General features: G+C 40.2%; 1 protein-coding gene across 3 annotated transcripts in view; it reads left to right on the forward strand.

Annotated features, from left to right (window-relative positions):
* Epc1 (enhancer of polycomb homolog 1) overlaps positions 1-26,499 on the forward strand; it is a 90,135-nt gene that overhangs the window by 52,579 nt on the left and 11,057 nt on the right. For all 3 annotated transcript variants that reach the window (XM_051205610.1, XM_051205609.1, XM_051205608.1), the window contains exons 2-10: positions 6,844-7,003; positions 18,108-18,253; positions 19,020-19,226; positions 19,704-19,852; positions 20,882-21,041; positions 23,017-23,190; positions 23,272-23,361; positions 23,443-23,591; positions 24,415-24,767. In XM_051205610.1, coding sequence (XP_051061567.1) covers positions 6,844-7,003; positions 18,108-18,253; positions 19,020-19,226; positions 19,704-19,852; positions 20,882-21,041; positions 23,017-23,190; positions 23,272-23,361; positions 23,443-23,591; positions 24,415-24,767 — 1,588 coding nt within the window. The remainder of the gene's footprint in view (positions 1-6,843; positions 7,004-18,107; positions 18,254-19,019; positions 19,227-19,703; positions 19,853-20,881; positions 21,042-23,016; positions 23,191-23,271; positions 23,362-23,442; positions 23,592-24,414; positions 24,768-26,499) is intronic.

Genomic DNA, 26,499 nt, shown 5'->3' on the forward strand with positions numbered 1-26,499 from the left:
AGCCTCTCAGGCCACCCAGACATGCCCAGTGCTCAACTTCAGTAATGAATCGGCAAATAATTCATAATTTGAAATAACAAAACTTCCTTTATACTTTTAAATCCTGGAAATAGAATTTCAGAATTACACTTTAAGTTTGGGTATAGTGGGAAATAATTTTACCTTTTTTGTTTATTTCTTTTGAAAAATTATAAATATTAAGTTGTGTTTCATGCCACATTGTCCTTCAACAAGTTTTAACTATTCCCTTGAACATTTGAAATGTCAAAGCAAAATATATTTAATTTTTATTTGCTTTTTTTTAATTTTTTATAAAGTCTGTTTGAAACTAGCGTCATTTCTCGTACAATTTATCTAAAAAAACAGGAGTGGGGGGAGTTATTGAGTATTTGTAATGTGTTAGGTCTGATTCTCCGCTTGGAGCAAAATAGCAGAAAAATGCACCTCCTGACAGCAAATGCAGCCATAGCCTGGATAATACATATGGGGGTTTTGTATTGTAGTGCTAGAGAGTCAACCCCAGGGCTTCATGTGTGCTAGGCAAGTGTTTAGGCTACATCCCCAGCTTTTTTAAAAGTAAGATTTTATGAAAATTTTCAAGCACAGGGAAAGTTGACAACTTTCCTAATGATTGCCCATTCATGGTAATTCACTAGCCAGCAAGTTAACATTTTGTTTTGTTTGTTTCTCATCTATGTATCTCTCGACCTTATTTGCAAATGCCAGCTAGGAAAGGGCTTCCCGCACAGCTCGCCCACCTAATGTTTAAAATACATTTTAATTTTAAATGTCAGTTCGTGTTTGTGTTTGAGCATGCATAGTATCAACTAGAGTTCAGTTGTTTCTTTTTTTACTTTTTTTCATTTGAGGTAAAACTGGCACACAGAGGGATTTACAAATAGTGGGTCTTAGTTGTATTTTAGCATTTATATATTAACATCACCTAACCCCACATCAAAATGCAGAACATCACCATCATCCTCTTTCAGACTCCTGCCCTCCAAGGGAGCTGTGGCTAGAATACTTTCTACCATAGGTTAACTTTGTTTTGTTTTGTTTTTTGAGACAGGATTTCTCTATAACAGCTCTAGCTGTCCTGGAATTCACTCTGTAGACCAGGCTGGCTTAGAACTCACAAAGATCTGCCTGCCTCTGCCTCTGCCTCCGAGTACTGGGATTAAAGACATACCAACCATAGGTTAATTTTGGATGTTTAAGAACTACATGTAGGTGAACCCCTATGTGTGCTCTTCTGGGTTAAGCTGATTTTGAAACTTATTTGTGATAGTGTATATAAAAGTAACTAGTTCCTTTTTGTTACTAATATTTCACTTTTTAACTATGCATAGTTTATCCTACTTGGAACATGGGGAGACAGATTCCCTATGCTGTACACATGCTTTACCCCTGAGCTGTTACTGCAGCATTTTCGCCTGTGGACACTGGATGTCAGTTTGAGGCTGCTGTTAGTAAGATGATTTGAGCATTCTTATTGAGGTCTTCTGTGAGCTTGTATCCATTTTCTCTTGAATGAACACTTGGAAGTGGATTTGTCAAGCTATGTCTGCTGTGAACATTAGATTTTATAAACTACTGTGACTTCTTAGTGACAGGGTATAAATGCTGTCCTTCCAAATCGTCATCATCTTTTGATGTTGGCCTTTTCAGTTTTAGCCATTCTAATGAGAATATAGTGGGGGAGCCTTGATAAGCAGTAATCTGTTTAGGGGACTCATGTACCAAGTTTGAAGGAGATGTGAAAGGAAGCATTGTTGGAAGTTTGACCAACAGCAAAGACTGGTGTGTGTGACTATAGCTGGATTATTACCCTTCAGTAGATTTTTAACAAAATTAGCTGTCACTTATTCACCCAGAAGGAATTTTATGTATTATTGCTACTTAGAACAAACTGTTAGTTAGGCTAGTCTAATTGCGGCCCTGATTGTTACTGCTGCTGTGAGGTCATTGCTTGCTAAAATGGAAATTTAGTGGTTTGTGGCATTTATCCCATTCTGTTATAGAGCTGAGAAAAGCATGTTTGGTCGTGCTTCATTGAGACTGTTCTTTCTCAGCTTTCCTCGATGATAATTTATAAAATACTACATAAGCCAGATTATTAAACTAAAATTTTAGTATTTTGCAAAGAAATTCTGGACTGACAGTCCATAAGGTTAAAAAAAAAAAAAAATGTAATCCCCAAACACCATGAGAAAATACATCATTTGAAAAAAAAGTTAAAAAGGTAACTTAGACAGGCACCTCTAACCTGAACAGAGCTCACAATGATGGGGATTGATGTGTAAACATAATGACAGCCTGCTGTTCTAAGTGTAAAGCGTGCTTCTGCTGGAGCACACACCAGGTGCCGGTTTTGTGTACCTGTATGTGAGGTAGAGAAGTAAGCTTGACTGTGTTTTTCCATGGTGAAAGCGCCATGTGAGCAATGGCAGATGCTTGTGACACGTTGACAAAAGCCTGCCTTTCGGACAGGTTCAGCTCCTGGGAGCAAAGAGAACTCTGGGATTGATTCCTTCCCCCCACTCCCCTTAGAGGTGTTTTTCTGACTTTTCAGAAATTAAGGATGTGGCCTCTTTAGAGCCATATGCTCTTTGGCAGTAAGTACTCTCAACCAGCTCTTAAAATCCCGTAGCAGTTGTCAATCTAATGACACAGCAGAGTATGTAAGTCAGGGAACAATCTTGGTTGTCAATCTTTCCTCACCTTGCATCTTACCTGAAACAGGATCTCCCAATTTGCAGCTATGTTGCAAGCTAACTGTCCCTCAGGCTCCTGGGGACTCCTGTATCCATTCCCAATCTCACTACAGAAACACTGGGACTAAAGACTACAGTCAGCATTTCAAAAGTGTCCTCAGGGTGCAGGATAGATTTGCAGGAGAATCCAGAAGATAAACTATGGCTGAAAGGTTCTGAGCTGGGAACAAGTATGCAAAATGAGGATGAAGTGCCTGCCCTGCCTCCCTCCTTCATCCTCTCTGTCCCTGCTGATGTCCAGGAGAAATGTATCTGAGAGCAGAAATGTATCCTGTGTCTACCTTCCCATCTGGGACTCACCAGAGCACCCTGTCTCTGGGCTCAACATCAATTCAATTCTACTCCTCATCATTCACATTTAGTTTCTGCTGACTCCCAGGAACCAGTAGTAACAGAAAGTTTTAGCACAAACATAAAACAGAATTATAAACAAAGCATTTGCTCATACACCACAGTGTTTGCAACTTTCCTGAGATCAAATATGACAAACTATAAAGTGGCCTGTGAGTTTGACTTATAGAAGACAAAAGAATAGCAAAAGTTTGTCTGGTTATTACATGAGACACATTCCTTTAACGTTAATGGAAGCAGCTCTTTAGAGATACTAAACCAGGCATCTGCTTGGAACCCAGTACTTAAAAGGCTGGGGCAGGAATAGTACCATTGAGTTTGAGGTCATCCTGGGTTGCATAGTGAGCTCCAGGTCACCTTGGGCTTCATAGTGAGGACTTGTCTAAAAAATAAATATAAAAATGGGCAGGGTATACTACTCCAGGGGATGTCGGATGTTGGAATAGATGTTGGGAGTCTGTTTAAACACATTGTAATTGTCTGTAGATGCTTTTCCATGTCCGAAAAATACCTTGTACATAGTACAACAGTGATTATTTGTTTTTATACCATTTGAGGAGAAAGTTACGCATTTAGGTTGTCCTCCACTGTCAATCTGCACTTGACTTGTACAGTAAAGCCTAGAGTATCTGCTGAAGAGAGTAAAGTCTCAATGTGGAAAGCTCGTCAAGATATATCAAATGATGCATAACGTGAAGTAAGACTGTTGTGCAACAAGGCTCCCTGTATGTCACTATAATATATTACAGGTTTATTTATATGTATAGAAAAGTATTTGGGAGAATATATATACATTCTTAGTGAGCTTTTCATACAGCTGGAATGCTTTTCGTGTGTGTGTGTGTGTGTGTGTGTGTGTGTGTGTGTGTTTATGCTTAAATTAGGCATTTGTAGGGCTAGATGAGGACAATAGCAGCTGGTGTTCTCTTAACTAGTAAGAGCTTTTCTGAGCAGTAACTAAATCAAAGTTTGCATACCTGTCACACCATACCTTTCAGCCTTATTTAAATTGTAGCCATCTTTGTAAAGGCACTCTGGGTTCTCTCCCCCTCCCCCCTCACTGAATAACTGGAAGACTTGCCAGGAATCACAACTGTTAGATGTTGGAGTTGGCTCTAATTCAAACAGTCTGAGTTCAGGACACGTGCTTCTAGTCCTATTCTTATTGTGTGTCCAGAGGAGACTTCAGAAATTCAGAAGAAAAAGTATTACTTGAGACAAGAGTATGTGTTCATTGGGAGGAAGATACTAATTCCTTTCTGTGAACGGATCCTACTAGTTGATCCCTATGAAAGAGCCTTTTAAATTTATAGGATATTTGAATCATAAAACATTTCTTATACATAGTCTGCTGTCTTCCTATATAGTAAGTTGAGCTGTGTTTTCCATCCTGAGTCTCTGAAGTAGTTCCAGCAACAGACGGCAGTGGTGCAGTCCTGTAGTCCAGAAGACACTGCAATGGTGTCTCTTTATTCATCACTTGAAGATTTGAATGTACACATTCAGGCTCACCCTGTCTTTCCTGCCAGCCAAGCAGTTCTGACAGGAGCTTCTGCTCTAGTTGTTCAGGGTGGAAATCTCTGTCCTCAGCTGTGTCTGGAGCTCTCTCTATATGTGGGACTGAGTTTAAATGAAGAAATAGCATGCAAGTATGCCTGTGGTCTCTGGAGCCCCAGCTCGGGGCTTAGTAGCAAGACCTTGAGTGTAAACTGTTGGTGGCATCTGTCAGGTCATGATGCTGAACTTCACAGAGTAGTAAATAAGCAATGGATTCATTAAGTGTTCTGTTTTGAATTTTTGTTGTTGTTTCAAGACAGGGTTTCTCTGTCCTAGAACTCACTCTATAGACCAGGCTGACCTTAAACTCAGAGATCTGTCTGCTTCTGTCTCCCAAGTGCTGGGGTCAAAGGTGTTCACCACCACCACCAAGCTTCAGGAAGTTATTTGTTTAAAGATCAAGGTGAAAGAATTGGACTCGGGCTTAAGTCAGTAGCTAAAGGTATTTGTAGAGCTAGTCCAGGCTCCTCCTCCGCCCTTCTAGGTTAGTCTGAGTACTCCAAATCAGTGGTGAAGTCTTCAGCCTGGAGCTCTGATGTTGCTCCACCCTAGGTGAGCAGGCAGGCTTTTGGTTTTACCTTTCAGACTGGAAAAGTAACATTTATAGTGAAAGGTGGTTCTGCTGCCAGAGATGGCCGTCTCTGAGCCTAACACCTGTGAAATCAATAGATAGAACATTGTCAGACTGAAGAACCCACAAATTGCAGGCATAGGCAACATCTGGGGCTGTAGTTACCATTACAGTCCTGCCAGCTTTTACCTTTGAACATGCCATTAAACAGATAGGGCTGAGCATTATGCAAAGCCATATGGGCCACTTCTAACCTGAGGTTTAGATTCCATTCACAGTACAATGGGCTGAACCCTCTAGGTTCCCTCATCCACTTCAGTTATACACACATGATGTTTTCTCAGAGCTGAGAGCATTTTCTTCATGACTGGGACTGCTCTTATCTGTTGTCTTCAGCTTTCAAGATAGATGTAGCCTTATCCTGGTTTTATGAATGTGACACTTTTCAAAAGATTGACTGACTTTCCTTGAATCATTCCTCTCTTGGAAACCTGATACTTGTGGCATATGATTTAGGGCAGCTGGGTGGGCTTAGCTGTGTGTGAGGACCAGTCATCTATCTCCTGGACGAAGCACACTGCTGGTTGTGCTCTTAGCTCCACAGTGTGCTGTATTTTTAATTCGTTGGCATGGTGCATTTAGGATGACTGGCTGCCTGTGCTTGTCACTCTTGTGCCTGTGTAAAGTGCCTCAACCAACATGGTCCCATTTGTGTAGACATTGTAGTTTGTTGTATGTAGGTCACAAGAGACTCAGGATTCTTACTAAAGTTGTACCTGCCTTCACTTCATATGCCTCAACTATTGCTTTAACTATGGTAAACATCTAGAATAAAAGCCAAAATATAATTACCACTGCATTCTCGAACCCCAAATGTCAATTCTGTGTTAAAATTGTATCCACTAGCCCAGAATGGCTTACTGGTAAAGCATAGTTGGTTAGTTGCATTGGAGATTGTTACTCGGTGCATGAAGGAAAATTCTAAAGTTACAGCGAAAAATCACTATTCGTGGGTTCTCTTTCCTTTTGAAGAATAGTGGGTAACACGTAGACATTTTAATGCTAACCCTGTGTAACCTGGCTACTGTGGGGTGGGCTTATACTTATACTGTCTCCTTACTCATTCTAACTTCTTCCATTTTTCTTGATTCCTCCCTGTAAACAAAACTTCACTGACATTTTTATGCTGATCGTCTTCCTAGTTGATATCTTTGTATTATCCCAAGTGTGAACAACAATAACTCTTGTCTTCAGGTGTAACCTTTTATGCTGTTAGTCAGATCTTTGGCAAATACTACATTTTGAGGAAATAGTGTCTCTACTTAAAATATTCTTATATGCTATGCACGACTTTGTCATGCACTCAAAGCCAGAGTCAGATGGATCTTTGTGAGTTTGAGGCTAGCCTGGTCTACATAATAAGCCCCTATGTTTAAAAAAAAAAAAAAAAAAAAAAAAATCTTAATGCTAGCTGTGTTGTTAGGTCTACCAGAATTCCTTGAAAGCAAGTGAGCAGAAACCTTCTTCTGTAAGGCCATACATTCTGATGACTAGGATTTAGAGCTTACACTTTGTTTTCCCTGTTTCTAGGAACACCATCTTCAGCGGGCTATCTCTGCACAACAGGTGTACGGCGAGAAGCGGGATAATATGGTTATTCCAGTTCCTGAGGCAGAAAGCAACATCGCTTACTATGAGTCCATATACCCTGGGGAGTTCAAGATGCCAAAGCAGCTCATTCACATACAGCGTGAGTGTTCTTTTAATGGTTGGTTTTCCTTCTGTATTTATCTCTTTATTTGACTTGGCAAAATCTGTTTCCTTGACCTAAGTCAAGTTTCCATAGCCTAAGTAAGTAGGGCCTATTTTTCACTTTTAACATGGTGTGTAAAAGTCTGGGGATGTATCTCATCTGATGGAGTACTTAGCATGCCACAAAGCCCTGCGTTTAATAAACTGGTCACAATGGTTCACACTTGTTATTCTAATATGTGGGAGGTGGAGGTAGGAGGAACAGGAGTTTAAGTCATCCTCAGCTACATTTTGAGTTTGAAGCCATCATGGATACTGTCTCCAAAAAAAAAAAGAAAGAAAAAGAAATACAGTGTTTGAGATATCTGTCTTATAAAAAGATGGCATGATGTCTTTATATAATTTCATCATAGGCTGTTTCAGACAAGTAGGATTTTAATATTCCTCAGAATAAAATCAGTTTTCATTTTATTAGGAAGAATTAGTAATGTTACTAGCCTCAAAGAACTTGATGTAATTCAGGAATCAGTTTTTCCTGGGAAGATTTTCATTCTCTGTCACAAATACTATCCTTGGTGTTTTGTAGTATAAAGGCAGCGGTATTTCGTTAATAATAACATATAGCATGCCAGAGTTGTTTCATGGGGTGTAGTTTGCCAACCTCTGACCTTGTGCTACACTAGTAGGACAACATACTAGTATTTTAAGTGTCAAAGTTCTGATTTGAAAGTTATTCCACTTGATGGTGAACTAGAAATGATTGCTCAAATGACCCACATTTGGTAGTAATGAATTGAGAGCTTACGGGTTTAAGATGATATGTCTTGCATTGTTAATATAACTTCACTTGCCTAGCCTCAAGTGATTGGCAACTTAAAAACAAATAATTGGAAAGGTAAAGTAAGCCAGAAAGTAAGTAGTAAAGTAACAATTAGTTAAAGCTAGTTTGTCAATGGTTCTTGCAAAATCACTAAAGAATAAGTCAGGTTTATACTGTGCTAACAAAAGTCTTTAGATGGTTCCTTAGAAAGCCCTCTTGAAAAGTAAAGGGCAGTAAGCCAACATCTGAAGAAACAAGTGAATCAAAAGTCAACCATTCATTATTTTTGCTGAATAGTAACCCATGATATGTATGTACCGCATACTTTGTTCATTAGCCCATTGGAGGACATTGGGGTTGCTTCTAGATTAAGATTAGAACAAATGTTATTGTGTAATGTTTGGTTTTTTTTTTGTTGTTGTTGTTGTTTTTTTTGTTTTTTAATCTAGTCAGTATTCTTGTTGACTGTGGTGTTGTATTTTTTTTTTTTTAAATCTATCTCGATTCAGTATTCATGTTGACTAGTGTCAGAATCATGTGTGGAATCTAGTTTCTAGTTTTATGCTCTCTCAAGCATTTGAGGTCAATAGTTTTGCATTATAGGTGTTTTAAGACTATATATAATATTATCTTTACATTTACTTTGCACTTCCTGAAGAGAAGCCTCAACATGTGGCTTTATTTTTGCCATATATTTGTGCCATTTTCAGGGACCGGTCACACATTTTACCCATTTTCTATGGGTTGGTTAACTCTTGACTTCTGAGAGGTAATAAAAACATACCCTAGACTTAAGAACATATTAGATACATGATTCAAATATTTCCCCCACTTTGTCATATGTCTCTTTACTTCCCACAACAGAAGTCCATTTGGGTGAGATCCAAGTTATTAATAATTCCCTTGACATGACTGCTCTGAGAGGGGGCCTTATTTTGTAGCGTTGAATTGCCACACCTGGCTTTTAGAGCATTCTTCTGTGCTGGAAATCTATCAGATTTATATATATATCTGATCCATTTTTTAATTCATTTTTATAGAAAGCATGAAGGTGAAATAAAACAATAATTGTTTTTCCTTTGTATACCCATCACTCTGGTGCCATTATCACAAAAGCTTTCTCCCATTGAGTTACTTTTTGCTCCATGGTCAAAAATTAATTGAGCATATTATGTGGGTGCTAGTTTGCTTGTGGCAGGGTATCACTTTGTATCTCACAGGGACTCAAACTTAGTATTCTCCTACTTTGGTCTCATGGGGGGCTGGGATTTTAGGCATGTACCACCTTGCCCTACTGGGTCTATTTTTGGATTCTTAATTCTCTCCCATTGATCTTTGTGTTTATCTCAGTATAACACTACTATCTTGATTATTACAGCTAAGTATAACCCTTAACATTTGGGACTAAGTCCTGAGTAATAGAAAATAGGCCGAACAAACCATAGGGATTGTGCCAGCAGCAGCCTGCTTTCTCATAGCATTCAGTACTACCTGCTCAGGGCAGTACCACCCACAGTGTCCTGGGCCCTCCCACATCAATCATTGATCAAGAATATCCTCTGTAAAGTTGCTTGCTGGCCAATATGACAAAGGTATTTTTCTCATTTGAGGTTCTTCTTTCTAGATAACTCATGTATTACATGAGTAAAAAGCTAACCAGCACAGTCTGCTAATGTGGTATATTATACTACATGATTTTCAAATGCTGACCTGGCCTTCTACCCTTAATTTATAGCTCACTTGACTGTGGCATATTGTGTCTTTCAGTACATTTTAGGTGAGATATTTTCTCTAAGAGTTTATTGAGGACTGTGGCATCTGTGTTCATGAGCGGTATTAGTAACATCTTGTAATCATGTGTCTTACCTCTTTTAGGTGTTATTAGTACTAATGTGATAAAAACATGTTGGAGAATGTTCCCTCTTTTTGTGTTTTGTGGAAGAAATTGAATAACATTGCTATTAATTCTTAAAGAATTATTAATGGAGTTGGGTGATGGTGGTGCACGCCTTTAATCCCACCAGCACTTGGGATGCATAGGCAGGCAGATCTCTGAGTTTGAGGCCAGCCTGGTCTACAAATCAAGTTCCAAGACTTCCAGAGATGTTATATAAAGAAACCTTACTGCCTCAGGAGGGGGGAAATGGGAATTATTAATGGTTTTAAGGATATTATGATAAGTGAAGAAAAGTTCGTTATATAGTATATTAGTTGGGGTTTTTTAGAGGAGCAGAACTGATAGAGTTGAATATATGTTATATATATACAAATATACATACATACATACATACATACATACGTAACATACAACTTGTAGTCCAGTAATGGCTGTTTACTGATGGAAAGTCTAAGAATCCAGTAGTTGTTCAGTCCATGAGGCTGGCTGGGTGTCTCAGCTGGTCTTCAGTATATGCTGGAATCCAGAAAATGTAGGCTCTAATGCCAGTAAAGGAATAGACTTTGGTGCAAGGTTGAGAGCAAGCAGCAGAGAGAGAGAGAGAGAGAGAGAGAGCTCCCTTCTTCTGTGTTCTTTATATAGGCTACCAGCAAAAGGTGTGGTCCAGATTAAAGATGGATCTTCTCACTCAAAGATCTAGATTAAAATTGCATCTTCCCACCCCAGATGATTTTATTAAGCAATATCCCTCACCAGGTGGTGGTAGCACACACTGTTAATCCCAGTACTGGAGAGGCATAGGTAGGTGGATCTCAGTGAGTTTGAGACCAGCCTGGACTACAAAGCAAGTTCTAGGACAGCCAGGTTCCAAATAGGAGACCTATTTGGAAAAACCAAAAAAGGAAAAAAAGAAAAAGAAATATCCCTCAGCTGAGCATGATGGTGCACACCTTTAGTCCCAGCACTCAGCAGGCAGAGGCAGTCGGATATCTGTGAGTTCAAGGCTAGCCTGGTTTACAAAGCAAGTTCTAAGATAGTCAGAGCTGTTACACAGAGAAATCCCAGCATGAAAGGAGAGAGAGAGAGAGAGAGAGAGAGAGAGAGAGAGAGAGAGAGAGAGAGAGAGAGAGAGAGAGAAAGAATCCCTCACACTTGGGTTTTAGTTAATTCCAGATGTAGTCAGGTTGACAACCATATAGTATAATTTCCTTCAAATGGAAAATGAACTCTTGATTCTGGTTTGTGAAGAACGCATTGGTCCACTCCTCCCTCCCCTGGGCAGCATAAAAGAACTGGCCATGAGAGCAGGAGAACTAGTCCCCACCCCTTACCAGCACTGGTAAGCCAGTGAGCCAGCCCTGCCCCTCGAACCAGTCCAATCATTCATTACAGTGAACGTTTGCAAGTAAAGCTGTTGGAACCAAAGGGTATACTAACACATGCTATGTATACTGAAGCCTCCACAGCCAATTTCTTTTTTGTCATTATTATTTTGTTGTTGTTGTTTTGTTTTCTTTCCAGGGGGTTGCAAGGACAGGGAGATGAATGGGATTGGGGTGCATGATGTGATAGAAAACGTAAGAGAGTACATTCCTTTGAATTCTTAGGAACTCTCTCAAATATATGTGTGTGTGAACCAGTCACATTTATATATAATGTGTATATAATTCTTTAGGAACTTTGTGTGTGTGTGTGTCAGAATGCATTTTAGTTCCCTCCTAAACTAGGGCAAGATGGCTCACTGGGTAACAGTGCTTGGCCTTGCTTTCCATGCACGCCTGACAACCTGGGTAGGATCACTGGGATGACTCAGTGGAAGAGAGGACCAGCTTTCAAAAACTAGCCCTCTGCCTCTCTTCCGTCCCACCACCAATATACATGCACTATATTTGGCATGTTTGTGCCCACACTCACATCCACCACACAGGCATGAAATATATAAAATAATTTTAGGGGGGGAGCTCCTAAAGTTACACTAATTTAGTTGGGTGGTGGTGATGCATACCTTTAATCCCAGCACTTGGGAGGCAGAGGCAGGTGGGTGGACCTCTGAGTTTGAGGCCAGCCTGGCCTACAGAACTAGTTCTAGTACAGCCAAGGCTTCACAAAGAAATCCTATTTCAAAAGACCAAAAAGAAAAGGAAAAAAAAAGCTACACTTAATTTTTCTTTGGAATTTCTGTTTTTGTTTTATAGGATTATGTGAGGCCATTTTCATGTAATGTGTTTTAATCATATTCCACCACCATCCCCTATTTCCTTTTTCTTACCCTTCTTAGTCCCCTTTGTTCCTTAGAAAGTCTTTCGTTTGCTGTCATGTCATTTGTAAATACATGATTTCATTATATAACCTATGAAGCCTAAGACCACAAATGATAGAAAACATGAAACATTTGGCTTTTGAACTGATTGCATTTGCTCAATATAATCATCTCCAGCCACATCCATTGTATCACAAAGGACCTAACTTTGTTGTTCTCTGTGGCTGAAAGGTCCCATTGTGGCAGGCCACGTTTTCTTTATCCATTCCTCTGCCCTTGGATGTCTAAATTGGCATCCTTTACTTTTTCTCCAACACTTGCAGTTGTTTGTCATCCTGGTATTAGCTCTTCTGACCCGAGTGAGACCCAATCTTGATGTAGGTTTTATTTTCATTGCTTTCATAGCTACTAATGTTGAGCATTTTTTCATATGGTTAGTCACTATTTGATCTTCACTTTTGAAAATTAGTCATTCTATTCACCCATTTATTCATTGTGTGGTTTGATTCCCTGTTGGTTAGTTTCTGGAGTTGTTTGTATATTCTAGATATTAATCCTGTCAGATGTTGAGCTTGCGAAGATCTTCTTCTGTTCTCTATACTGTCTCTTTGCTCAGTTATCTATTCCTTTGCTGTATATGAGGGATGGTTGTAGTAGTTGTTTTTATGAGGTCCCATTTGTCAATTTTTGGCACTATTTCCTGAATCTTTGTTTTAAAATCATGTGTTTGTAGGAGTGTGGGTCTGTTTCTGTATGCTCAGTTCTGCTGCACTGATACACAGGTCTGTTTCTGTGCCAGTACCTCAGTGTCTGTACCACCCAGGCTCTAGTGCCGATTGAAATCAAGGGTGAGGGTGAGAGTGTCTTGACTATTTCTTTGGTGTTTTTAGGGTGAAATGAATAGGCCATGATCAAATGTGTTTGGGAATGTCTGCCTCTCTCTGCCCCCAAAATGATAGTGCATATTACTGCTGTGTAGTATGGGCTGTGATAGCCTTGTGATGTTAGGTTGAATAGTATTTATTAACATTTCATCAAACAATAGCTTAGGAAACTCCTGTTTTTATGTTGACTTGGCTCAGAATAAAGACATAATTTTCTCTTTATTCTAGTAAGAGTTCTGCAAGAAGAAACATTAAGACCATTACTGTCTTCAGCTCCATTCTGTAGGGCTTCAAACTATTTCACTTGGTATTGCTCAATTTCTCCTACTCTTAGGGATCAAAAGCAATATTATTCCATAGCAATAAGCATACCAAGTACCTATGTCATTAGGAAAGTGTCTGATCCCAGGCTTTAAGCAAAGGAAAGACAAGATGACCCTGGAACATCTAAGTGCAGTAATAAATAATAAACCATTGGGAAGGAGGGATCATAAACTCTGGGTGGTGATGAATTAAGCATGGTGAGTATCTCAGGCTTCCAGCCAAATGCCAGAGTTTGTGACACATGGAAGGAGTTCCCATGGTCAAGATGACACCGTACACATCACCAGTGTCTATTGAACTTAAGGATTTAGGAGTAGGATATTTGAGTAGTTTTAAGCTTCCCCCCCTCCCGCCCTGATTATTACACAAGGAAGAAATAAATACAAATTATAGGGGAGTCATTGGGCAATATTTTGACTTGATAAATCAAAATTACTAGATGAGCCCAAGAAGGGGCTCTGCCACCATGCTGAGTTCATTACCTGAGTCCAAGTTAGGAAAAGAGAGAATTGTCCTCTGACCTCTGTGTGTACACTGTGTGCTGGGGGGAGGGGGTGCGTGCACACAAACGTGCTCATTCTCAAACACACTCAACACTGATGCACATGTGATGTAACAAAATATAATAAAATTTTAATTATCAGTTATGAGGAACAAGTAAATATTGTGTGCCTTCAGGTATAAGGGCTGAAACAGTTGTATCCTATTGTAGTCAAGAGCACAATCTAATTATGACAGAAGAACAAACCCATTGCTTTTTAAGTGATGAATGTGTCTTGTTTATTACAGCTAGGCATTGAACCCAGGGTCTTGTTCACTGAAGCAATTCTTTCTGCCACGGAGCTTTATCTCCAGTCCAGCAAGGGGTATGCTGAAAATAGTGGTGGTGATGGCAATGGTGGTGATGATAAAAAGCTTAGGAGGGTTAATTAACAGTTTTAAAGGCCTATCAGAGTCTTAACATAGTAAAAATTCTCCACCTTAAAGGAGAGTAAGAAATATAACAACTTGCCCTGTAGCGAGTGGGACAATCCTTGAAAAGTATTGGATGAGTTGACAGAACTGGTATACAAACTACAGATGGAATTATTGTCTTGGCTAGAGGCATTATCATTGCTTACTCTCGGGTGACTTAGAAAATGAAAAAACAAATGTGTATGCATGTGTGGCAGCAGCTTGCACAGCTTCGGGTATGGTGGAAATATGATAAAACCTAGGGACTTTACAAATACAGATAAAGGCGCTCGGGTATTCTGCAAATGTTTTTATTTCTCAATGTGCAGAAATGTAGACTTTCAAAGGAAAAAGATGGTTTTGTACAGGGAGTCCTGGGGGGGGGGTTGGTTTTTTTCCTGGACATGATGGTTCATACCTGTTAGTTATTCCAGCACTTGGGAGGCTAAGGCAGGAAGAGCATCATCCTAGGCTGCATAATGAGTTACAGAACAAAAGAAGGGTGGTGGGTCAGCAAGATAGCTCATTGAGTTAGGGTACTGTCTCTAAGCCTCATGACTTTTGTTTGTCTACCACCACCACCACAGGATCCACATGGTGAAAGAAAACTGTACCCAAAAATTGTCCTCTGACCTCAAGGCTGCACAGGCACAAAAGTAAAGGAAATGTAAAAGTTATTTTTCCCCATTATATTTTAAAAACACAATCAAACTTATAGTTTCATTATTTTTCAGACAGGTGCTCTGTCTTTATGCCCAAATTCTGAAAGCATGCAGTTGGGAGTATTTCTTTTCCAGTCTCCATATCTACCTAGAGCATGATCCAGGGCCTTGCTTTATGACTGATAGTCAGATAGTCTGTAACTTCAACCACAGAGCTGTACATATGGAGAATTCATAGGGGTTTCAAGGACAGGCTTCTCCATTTACTCTACTTCAGTACATTCTAAAAATGACTCCAGGACCTAGGTCTTCACCATGAAGAGGTTAAGGATTCAGTGATGTCACCACCAGCTAGAGATGCCTTTGATTTTGATATCTAAGGCAAGGTTGCCAAATATCACCACCCACAGTAAATACACACTATGTGTTTCTTGATTGTGCTCTTTGCACTTGGATTCATGTTGTAACATTTTCCTGTATGTAACACACAATACCAAAGGTTTGTTTTTCTGTATTTTAGTGTTTGTGGTTTTGAAGATCAAACCCTGGTCCTTATACATGTGAGGCAAGTGTTGGGCCACTGAATTATACCCACAGTGTGGTGGTGACTTTTTTTTTTTTCCTAAGATTTGCTTAATTTTTATTTTATGTGAATCAGTGTTTTACCTTCATGTCTGTATGTATGTGCATAGCATGCATGGCTGCTGCCCACAGAGGCCAAATGGGGGTTCTGATCTCCTAGAGTTAGTTATGGATGACAGCAATTGACTAGCTGAGTTTCATTTTAATTAATTGACAAAACTTTTTGGAGGGGCTCACTACATAGCCCAAGCTGGCCTCAAATTTGGAGCAAACTGGCTCAGCCTCCTGAGTACTAGGATCACAGGTATAGGCCACCAAGCTTATGTGGCTGATGGAATTCCATTAAAACAGGGCATGATGGGATACACCTGTAATCCCAACCAACACTCTGGAGGTAAAGGAGTGGGCCGCAGGTTTCAGGCCAGCTGAACTGGACAGTGGGACCTATCTCAGGCCTCTGTACGCACATACACATGGTGTTTTCATGTGTTGGCACTGTCAACAGGAAAGTCAGGGAGCCCTTAGGAATGTCACTGCACTCCCTGGTGACAAGATGGGAGTCTTCCTGTCCAAGTCCCACTGCAGTTCCCTGACAGCTTCCAGATGATTGGGTGTGTACCGGAAGTGTGCTGGGTGCCTTGATATGAAGGTGACACTGGGCAAACTGCTTTCATTCTTATGAATGATTAAATGATTTATGTGGTTTGTCCTAACAAAAACCCACACTTTGACAGTGGAGCTTTTCAGTGAGTGCTGTATAGATTGGAGCCTAAGATGGCAGAACTCAGTACCAGCCCCTGATTATTTGGCCTTCTGGATGATCTTCTTTAATAGAACTTCTAGAGTGATGGGTATGTTTTCTAATTTGTACTTTCTGGAACAGCCCCTCAACACCAGGCACTTGGGTGTTTAGCACTTGGGATGCAGCTAATGTGGCAGAGGTAAAATTTTAGATTTTACTTGACTAATATAAATTTAGCCAAAATGGTTAGGGGATAAACATCATTTGGTAAGAAGTAGAAAGAGTCAAAGGCTTTCTGCCTCTGCCCCTCTACACAAGGGTCTCCAAAAGCTTGCTTATGGAACAGGGATAGCTATTTGGAAAACAGCCGAAGAACCGACTGCTGCTGTCTGGAGCACACAGGTCCTAGTGCTTAGAGACTTCTGTATGTCTAAACATCTGCTTGTATCACTCCCACCACATTTTTAACTAAAAAAGTCAATGGGAAAGTCAGTTAATACATTTAATACTGCAGATACTTCCTAAAGTCCTGGACACCCAGCGAATGTCCCCTTATTTCACAAATGACTAGTTGTTGTGTGATTATTTTCCTCCCCTTTAAGTAGATTTCCATACACTAAAACACTTCTCAGTTGAGTCTGCAGACTCCCATCTTGTCACCATGGCACAGACAAGGGACACTTTACTCTCTCAGAACACTTGGGAGGGACAAAGATAAGGCTCCCTTTAAGATCAGCTTCATCTTCCTACTGGGCAAGCATGCTTAACAGCCAAAGTGTAAAATAGTACCAAAAAAAAAAAAAAAAAAAAAATATCAGTGCAAGGAGAGGGAATGATTGGGGCTGCAGTTTTTTAAAGGTATGTATAAGATTCTAGGATTTAGGGGCTGGAGAGCACCCACATGGCAGCTCACAACTGTCTGTAATTTCAGTTCCAAGGTACCCAACACCCATGGCAAAAACACCAATGCACATAAAACAAAAATAAATTAAAAAAAAAAAGTTTCTAAGATTTAACCGGGCAGTGGTGGTACATACCTTTAAACCCAGCACTCGGGGCAGAGACTGGCAGATCTCTGAGTTCAAGGACAGCCAGGGATACACAGAAAAACTCTGTCTTGAGGAAGAAAAAAAACCTTCCGGATTGCTTGAAATGCCTCTAATTTATGCAGAACATTATATATCTTCACGGCCTATTTTTCTATTTCTGTTTTGGTTTCTGAAATAGAGGAGCTTTGAAGTCACTTTCTGGGTGAGTGATAGGCAAAGAGCTTTAAAGGAATGATGTCATGCTGCATTTTTAAAAGATTACATTGGCATTTACCTGCTTAGTAGCTAAGAAATGGCTAATACATGGGTCTGAAGTCATAAACTGTATCATGCTGTATGATGTGAAACTTGATGTGAAACAGTTAGGGAAACTGTTATAAAATAATTTTAAAAGGCCTCACCATACTAGGTAGGCATTGAATTGCGGAGTTAGAAATTAATAACTCAAAGAAAACTGGGTGAGCTTTGATACCAAGATATTTAGCTTCCCTTAATATCATCCTCCCTCAATTTTTGTAAGCCATTGAGTGAGTTTTCCCACTGTGGAGTGGCAGTTCTTGACAACATATGTAAGAGCAAACCACTGAGATCTGTCACCATTCTTAGTAGTAGCTTCCTTAGTCTTTTGGAATAATAGCTAAATGATTTATAAAATAAGACTTAAATAATCTTTAAAAAAATCCTGCATAAAGTGTGGGTGGGGAGTCCTGTTTGTTGTTTTCTTATAGCTTCTATCTACATTCAGTTTTTGTCTGGCTCTCAGTGTAGAAGACATAGCAGTAAGCCAGAGTGTGTGAGGCTCTGAAGACAGAATCTAGAAAGAAGCATTCATTCTTTAGGAAGCCCAGGCCTTGCTTTATGCAGCTGTCTGTGCAGCCTCTGCTCATGGAGTCACTCAGTAAATGATTGCTTATGGTTCCTCTGTCAGCTTTTAGTTTGGACGCTGAGCAGCCTGATTACGATCTGGATTCTGAAGATGAAGTGTTTGTGAATAAACTGAAGAAGAAAATGGACATCTGCCCATTGCAGTTTGAGGAGATGATTGACCGTCTAGAAAAAGGCAGTGGTCAGCAGGTACAACTTCATTTCTGTATGTTTGTGTGTTACATATAAATGCCTATATTATGTGAAATCATGCAATGTTGAGGAGGGATGAGCCAGCAGACACCGGAACTAAAAACATGAGTTTACTTACATCTGCCTAGTGTTAACCTGTATAATTTTGAGCAATATATTTAAGGTTGTTTTGTGCCTCAGTTACCCCAGCTGTGTGTAGAGATAAAAATAATAAACTGGAGGTATGTGGTGACACATACTTTTGATCCTACTGCTTGGAAGGCAGAGGCAGGTGGATCTCAGTGAATTAAAGGTCAACCAAGGCTACATTGTAAGACCCTATCTCCAAAACAAAAACTAGCAAAAAAAAAAAAAAAAAAACTGCTATTTGTGTATTTGGTGAACAGGTAGAATGTGACTAATACCAAGTCCTATGGTCAGGAAATACAGCAAGCTGTGTGACTTGTGAAATTTGATAGGAAATGGTTGTAAGGATTGAACACACAAGAGCTGGAGATGGGACTCAGTTAGCACAGTACCTGCCTAGCCTGCATGTTGGCCTTGCTCCCCGGCCCCATATAAACCAAGTGTGGTGATGTGCACTTAAAAGGTGGTAGGAAGATCAGAAGTTCAGGGTTGTCCTCACAAGTTCAAGACTAACCTGTGTTTAAGAAAGCATACTGTCAATACTATTGTTGCCTTGGTTGTTGTTATTTAAATGAAGAATGGTTTTGAGTCCTTGCATATGTGTTTTATGAAAGTGACGTAATGGTTTTACATTTAGCCAGTCAGTCTGCAGGAAGCCAAACTACTACTAAAAGAAGATGATGAGTTAATTAGAGAAGTTTATGAATACTGGATTAAAAAGAGGAAAAACTGTCGAGGGCCATCACTTATACCAACGGTAAAACAGGAAAAGCGAGACGGTTCTAGCACAAATGATCCTTATGTGGCTTTTAGAAGACGAACTGAAAAAATGCAAACTCGAAAAGTAAGTGAATTTTAAATTTTTAAGAAAAATTGTAGTTCTTGATGTCTTAATTTTGTGACTTAATCTATGCTTTCATATAACAGACCTTAAAATTAAACTAGAGGGGTTGCTCAGTGTTCCTCTTACTTCTCTTTCAGAGGACAGTGTTACAATTCTAGTACCCATATCAAGCAGCGCACAAACACCTGTGTGTGACTCCTGCACCAAAGGATCCAGTACCCCACCCACCCACCTGTGGGCACTGTACACACACACACTAATTTTTTAATTATAATGGAAAATATTAAATATGGTGACCTTTAGTTTTATAGGGGTCTTAATAACATAAATTAGTATTGGCTCACTAAAATCATGTACGGAATTGATATCTGTGTTCCCTTTCCATATCTTTAAACATAACCCTGCAAATGCATGCATTTTTATATGCAGCTAGTTAGAAGTGCTTCTTGAAGTTAAGCAAAACTTTTTTATATTCAGAACCGCAAAAATGATGAAGCCTCATATGAAAAGATGCTTAAGCTGCGTCGGGACCTGAGCCGGGCTGTGACTATCCTAGAGATGATAAAGAGAAGAGAGAAGAGCAAACGGGAGCTACTGCACCTGACACTGGAAATTATGGAAAAGAGGTGACAGACACTGTGTTCATGAGTTAGAGCGGATGCCAGTCACAGTTTTTGCATCTCCTACCTATATGTAACCTCAGGGGTAGTTTCTTTAAGTAACAGACTGTGATTAAGCTTTGTGAAATTTTATCCACAACTCTATCTTATTTTATCAAAGGGATTGGTTTCACTTAAGAATTTATCAGGTGTTTCTACTAAGAAATTCTTTTGTTCTTTTGAGTTGTTTCTGTAGCTTGTTAGGCAGAATGAGAGGGTTCATGTTGAATACTGGTTGTTTATTTGGGGTGTTTGTGAGATTTTTAGTACTGTAGGCAAGCATGTTACATAAATTAGCACCAGGTATGCATAAATTTTAACACACTTGGTGAGGTAGAGAATGAAAGCTCCAGGTCCACTGCCATCCCCCATCCCCCCCCAAAAAAAAGACTTAAATTTCTTATGATTCTTTCAGGAAAAAAAAAAAAATACTTTTGTAGCACAGACAGCCCTAATTAGCAGGAGGTTCCTTGACAGCACTTGAGGCATCTCAGCCTTAGGATTTTCCCTCACAGTCACTGTGTACCAAGATAAGGCTACCAGCCCAGCACCAGATGATGAAGGCATGGTGGCTCCCACCGACAGGATGTGGTAGAGACAGGAGGATCAAAAGTTCAAGGATGAGACTTTAAAGACTCAAAGGTTAAGCTCTGGCTGCTCTTCCAAAGGACCTGGGTTTGATTCTCAGTTCCTACATGACATCCCATTGGGATCCAGGATCCTCTCTGACCTCTGTGGGCACAGAATAGCATGCAGGCAAACCACCTATCTGCATTCAGGGTCTCACTGAGTGCATATCATATTGGAAGCCAGCCTAGGATACATGTCTCAGAAAAATAGTAACTCTTGAGTAGTGTATCCCACCTGCAGCAGGCACACCAGATGCCTGGGGAGGCGGATATTGGATTAGTTAGACTTGTTGATCATTTCTCAGTGTTTATGGAAGCATCTCATTGTAATCTATGTACAGCTTAAGTTTCCTCTCTCTCATTTCAGGTATAATTTAGGTGACTACAGCGGAGAGATCATGTCTGAGGTCATGGCACAAAGACAGCCAGTGAAGCCTACGTATGCCATTCCCATCATCCCTATCACTAACAGCAGTCAGTTCAAACACCAGGAGGTCACAGATGGAAAGGAGTTCAAAGTTCATAAGGTGATTAGGGCTTGGTCACAGTAGCATACAATAAACAGAAATAAGTAAATTCTCCTGCAAGGTGTGCTGTGCCCTGGAAAGAAGACTAGCTTTTCCTGACAGTTTGATCCCTCCTCCTTCTCTCACTGCCTCCCGAGACCAGCAGAGGGTTTGTTCTGGGTCTAATAAAGGAGGGTTTTGCTGATGGGGATATGAAATGTCCATGTGGTTCACAGTGCAGAGGCTTGAGAACACGGAGCCTCCCTGGCTTTGTAGCACCTGTGACACATCTGTGTAAGTGAAGGAAAGAGGTGATTGAGGGTCTTTAACAGTTGGTGATGTGGGCAGTGATGTAAAAGTAGAAGTGTTTGACAAGTTGATACTTAACAAGATAATTCACAATTTGTGTAGAATAAAATTGGTGAGGGGGAAATGAAATTAGTAAAGGGAAACCTGGGAAATAAAGATGGCAGTCAGTCTGCCTTTTTCAGGAAAACATGCCTCAGCCGGGTGGTGGTGGCGCACACTTTTAATCCCTTCACTCAGGAGGCAGAGGCAGTCAGATCTACAAAGCAAGTTCCAGGACAACCAGAGCTGTTGGGAAACCCCGTCTCAAAAAAAGGGGAGGCGGGGGAGTGTGTGCCAGAGGAGGGAAAGTATTTTATATACTTTTGATCTAACATATATCATTTAACTCAAACTTATTCCATTTCAATTTAGGAATTCATTCCTAAAGTCCATTCAATTTAGGTGTTCATTTTGTTATCTCACTTGTATTATTTAATGCTATGTTTCTGCAATTGTTTTACTTGATGACCTGGACCTCAGTCCTAAACGTATAATTGCCATCCCACTTGGAGTGATGCTTTCCCCTGTCACTTAGAGCACTGCCAGACCATTTCAAACATGTTGTTTTAAGAGTGTTGGGCTATCAGTCAGATGAATAGAATTATTCTCTTTGCTAATCAAAAATGGTGGCTGTTAAACCTAGCACTCAATAGGCCTTCTGTGAGGCAATCTGGTCTACATAGTGAGTTTCAGACCAGCCAAGGCTACACAGTAAAACATTACCAGCCATCCACCCCTGCCAAATAAATATAAATAAATAAATAAGGTCTTGCTCCAAAATATTTACAATTTTCTAGTCCTACATATGCACTAAAATTTTAATGGGATATTTTTTTCCCCTCATTTAATATTGAAGTCTATGGTCCATCTGTCTGAAATGTGTGGCTTTACAGATTACTTCAGAAATTTTTTATTTCTATATTTCAGGATTTAACTCAGATTCTAATTATACAACATCAGTTTCAGAAACATGAACCATATACTTGGATCTGGTTTACCATTAAGACAGAGTAATTATGGCAGGATGGTGGTGACACACTCCTTTAATCCCAGCACTTGGGAGGCAGTGGAAAGCAGATCTCTTGAGTTTGAGGCCAACCTGGTATATAGAGTGAGTTCCAGAACAGCTAGGCCTAAGCAGAGAAACTCTATCTCGGAAGGAGGCGGGGAGGGGGACAGAGTAATTAATGGAATATTCCTGTTATCTTGAGCATTTTTTTTTTAACTTTAATTTTCATTTAAATTTTTTTGTTGTTGGGCTGGATCGGTGGTTCAGCAGTTAGAGCACACACTGCTCTTGCCCAGGACCTGGGTTTGGTTCCCAGCACCCTTATCAGATGCTTTACAACTCTGTAATTCCAATTCAGGTGACCTGATATTCTCTGGCCTTCAAAGGCACCTACACATACACTTTCTAAAAATCTTTTAAGCATGTGTTTGTTTTGAACAGAGAAAAATGTGGATTGTTAGGGGAAACTGAGAACGAACCTCTGAGGGTGGGAGGGACCGCCAAGAAGGAAAACCTGGGCCTTTTTAAATAGTTTAAGCAGTTGGCTCCCCAGCTGATAATTAACTAAAATTACTAACAGGGGCTCCAGGTGTAGAATGTGGCTTCTGGTGTGTTAACTGACTCGTGTCTGTGTTGCAGCAAGATAAGGCTGATCTTACTCGGCCGAAACGCAAATACGAAAAGAAGCCCAAAGTCCTGCCATCGTCTGCCGCCACTCCTCAGCAGCCGAGCCCTGCTGCGCTGCCAGTCTTCAGTGCTAAAGACTTAAACCAGTACGACTTCCCCAGCTCAGATGAAGAGCCTCTGTCCCAGGTAAACAGAAGACCAGCCCTCTGCGTACAGAAGAGGAGTGTGGGAGCCCACCTGTTTGACCTCTCGTTGCTTTATTTCAAGGTTTTGTCTGGCTCTTCGGAAGCTGAGGAAGAGAATGACCCTGATGGTCCTTTTGCTTTCCGTAGGAAAGCAGGCTGTCAGTACTATGCTGTAAGTGTCAGACTTAATCTTTGTAAAGAACAAACGACAGATAAACTGACAAAATACAATAATTGTGGATTTTTTTTTAAGCCTCATTTAGACCAAACTGGCAATTGGCCCTGGACTAGCCCTAAAGATGGAGGATTGGGGGATGTTCGCTATAGATATTGCTTAACAACTCTCACCGTACCACAGAAGTGTCTTGGATTTGCACGAAGACGGGTTGGGCGCGGTGGAAGGTAATGCGCTTCTGCTCTCCTTGCATCGCATGCTTTTAGACACTGAAACCAAAGTGTGAACTGGGGCCCTCCTTGTGAACAGACTGTAATGGCTCCAGCTTGCTGTGCTGAAGCCGTTTGTCTGTATGCTCCCACCATCCTCACCCACTATGTAGTTCTAATGGACCCCATGTAGGTTCTTTTCTCCCCCAACTTCTTAACATCTAAACTAAGTTATCACAGGGTAAAATCCTAAGAAAGGACAAGTGTAAATTGTGTTGACACACTCAGGATTTGGTTCAGGAAACTACAAAAAAAAGTCGTTGAAATCTGGGGGAAAGTTGACATTAACTACTTCAGTGATTAACTCTTCTGTTCATGGCCTCGGCTTGTCAGGATACGGTTCTTGGGTCTGAAGTAGAATACCTTCATACGTATAGAGGAGGAGAGAAGGAACTGCCAAGCACAGGAAACTTTGGTTGAAAGACAATTTGAAAAAAAGAACTTTTATCCAACATTGAGATTTGAGGCTAAAAGAACCAGAGCCGAGAAGATGGCTCAGTGGGAAGAGGCATTTGCCACCAGGATGACAGCCTGAGTTCTATTCCTAGTATCCACATGGTGGAAGCAGAGAACCGACTCCTGAAATTTGTCCTCTGACCTCTGCATGTGTGCTGTGCCGTGTGCCCTGTCCCATGCACACACTCTGTGTAAAGAGCCAAGTACTGCAGTGATGAACTCTGCGGCCTTTAAATATTCAGTATACTTTTATTCAGCTTTTGGGGCTTTCGGGAAAGGAAAAAAACTTCTGTGATGTAATCTCTGACATCTGCTCCTTGTGCAGGGTCCTGCTGGACAGAGCGCATTCAGACTATGACAGTATGTTTCACCACCTGGATTTGGACATGCTTTCCTCACCACAACCTTCTCCAGTCAATCAGTTTGCCAATACCTCAGAAACCAATACCTCGGACAGATCTTCCTCTAAAGACCTCAGTCAGATACTAGTCGATATCAAATCATGTAGATGGCGGCACTTTAGGCCTCGGACACCATCCCTACACGACAGTGACAGTGATGAACTCTCCAGTAGAAAATTACATAGGAGTATAAATCGAACAGGAACAGCACAGCCTGGGACCCACACATGCAGGACCTCCACGCAGAGTAAAAGTAGCAGTGGCTCCACACACTGTGGTACGTTCGTTTGTAGCATCCGTTGCTATTTCTGTATCAGGGTGGGGTCATCCATCTTGCTGAGGATGTGGTGATATATTGCACCCATAGTTAGATACCTTAAGTATTTCTTTGAATTCTGCTCATTAATATGTTGCTATGTGAGTTTGTGTGTATGTATCCTTTCTTAATCACAGCCACAAAGAGATGGTATGTTACTGTATAATGTTTAATTTGTTACCTTGAGGCAGCCCATGAACCACAAGACTTATAAATTTAATTTTTAAGTAATAAGAAAATAAAGGGGACCCCAGGTTGTTGGCAGTATGTACTTGAATACCTAATCCAGTCTACATATAACATATGCTGACATAGTCATTCAGAGTACATGCAAGAGAAACTGAATTTTAATACTTTGAAATCATTTTTAGATAATCGCTACTTTGGTGTGCTTTGACTAAAATATTGAAAAATACTACAATACTCTTGGCTTTCTTTTTTAAATCATTGAGTCCACATTATCCATATTGTATAAATTATGGAAGTTCCCTTTCAAGATGGTTTGGCAGGTAAAGGTGCTTAGCACCAAGCCTGACAACCTGAGTTCAGGACCCAAGACCCACACAGTAGAGGGAAATATCCCATTCGTTCAGGTTGTCTTCTGAGCTGCATACATGTGAGCATGTATGCACACAAGCATATAAGTACAATAAATGAATAAATATTTATTTGTGATTTTTGAGACAGGATCTCACTATGTAGTTCTGACTGTCCTGGAACCCACTTTGTGGAACAGGCTGGCCTCAGACTCAAAAAGATCTGCCTGGTTCTGCCTCCTGAGCACCAGGGTTAAAGACATGTGCCACCATGCCTGATTTATGTTTAAAATACCTTTAAATTCCATTGTTAAAGCTCTTCTAGGTCATTTTCAATACATTTTTTTTTTTTTTTTTAACAAGGATTGCTTCCCTAATTACCTATTTTGGTTACCATTAAAGTGCTTTCTAAGCATGAGAATGTGTTGTTTCTTCAGAAAATGCTTCATAAACTAATTTACTTGTTACAAACAGTTATTCTATGAACTGACCAAACTTGAGAATCAATTGGAAATCTGTCTCTGGGGCTTGACTGACTGTACTTCCACCAACTGTAGTGACTGTGTCTCTGTCCATACAGTCCTTACCGGCAGGCTGACGAGCTGTTCGGTGTGGAGCCTTAAATAAGCACAAGTGTAAACTTGTGATGGTTGCCCAAAATTAGTTGTTAAGATGTATAAAATATTGTTGAGACCTTATAGAGAAAATAGCCATGTCCCATCAATCTACATCATGTCACTTCCTAAAATGCAGACATTGAAACATGTGACAGACCTCCAGATTTCATTGTGACTGTTTCGTGTAAGGTAGTCTGCAGACACAGTACTATGTAGACATGTCGGTATCAGTTGCAGAGCTTACTTGTTTATTTGTCAGGTGGCATTGAAAGGTGAGCATCAGCAAAAATTGGCCCCAAAAACTTCAGTAATTATGTAACTTTGCATCTTAATCACTGGTTTTGATATTGGAGCTTATTTATTTACTTATTTATTTATTTTTATGCTGTATTTATTTTCATATATACTTAGAGAATAAATGCCAACAGACTACAGGGTGACGCTCTGTTTTCATGCTTGTGAATATTCATGAGATGTTGAAGCTCTCTTTGTGGCTCTGTAAATCATGTCATATGTGCCATAGTGAGCTCAGCTAGCACA

Source organism: Phodopus roborovskii, unplaced genomic scaffold (genome assembly GCF_943737965.1).
Source record: "Phodopus roborovskii unplaced genomic scaffold, PHOROB, whole genome shotgun sequence".
Taxonomy (NCBI): domain Eukaryota; kingdom Metazoa; phylum Chordata; class Mammalia; order Rodentia; family Cricetidae; genus Phodopus; species Phodopus roborovskii.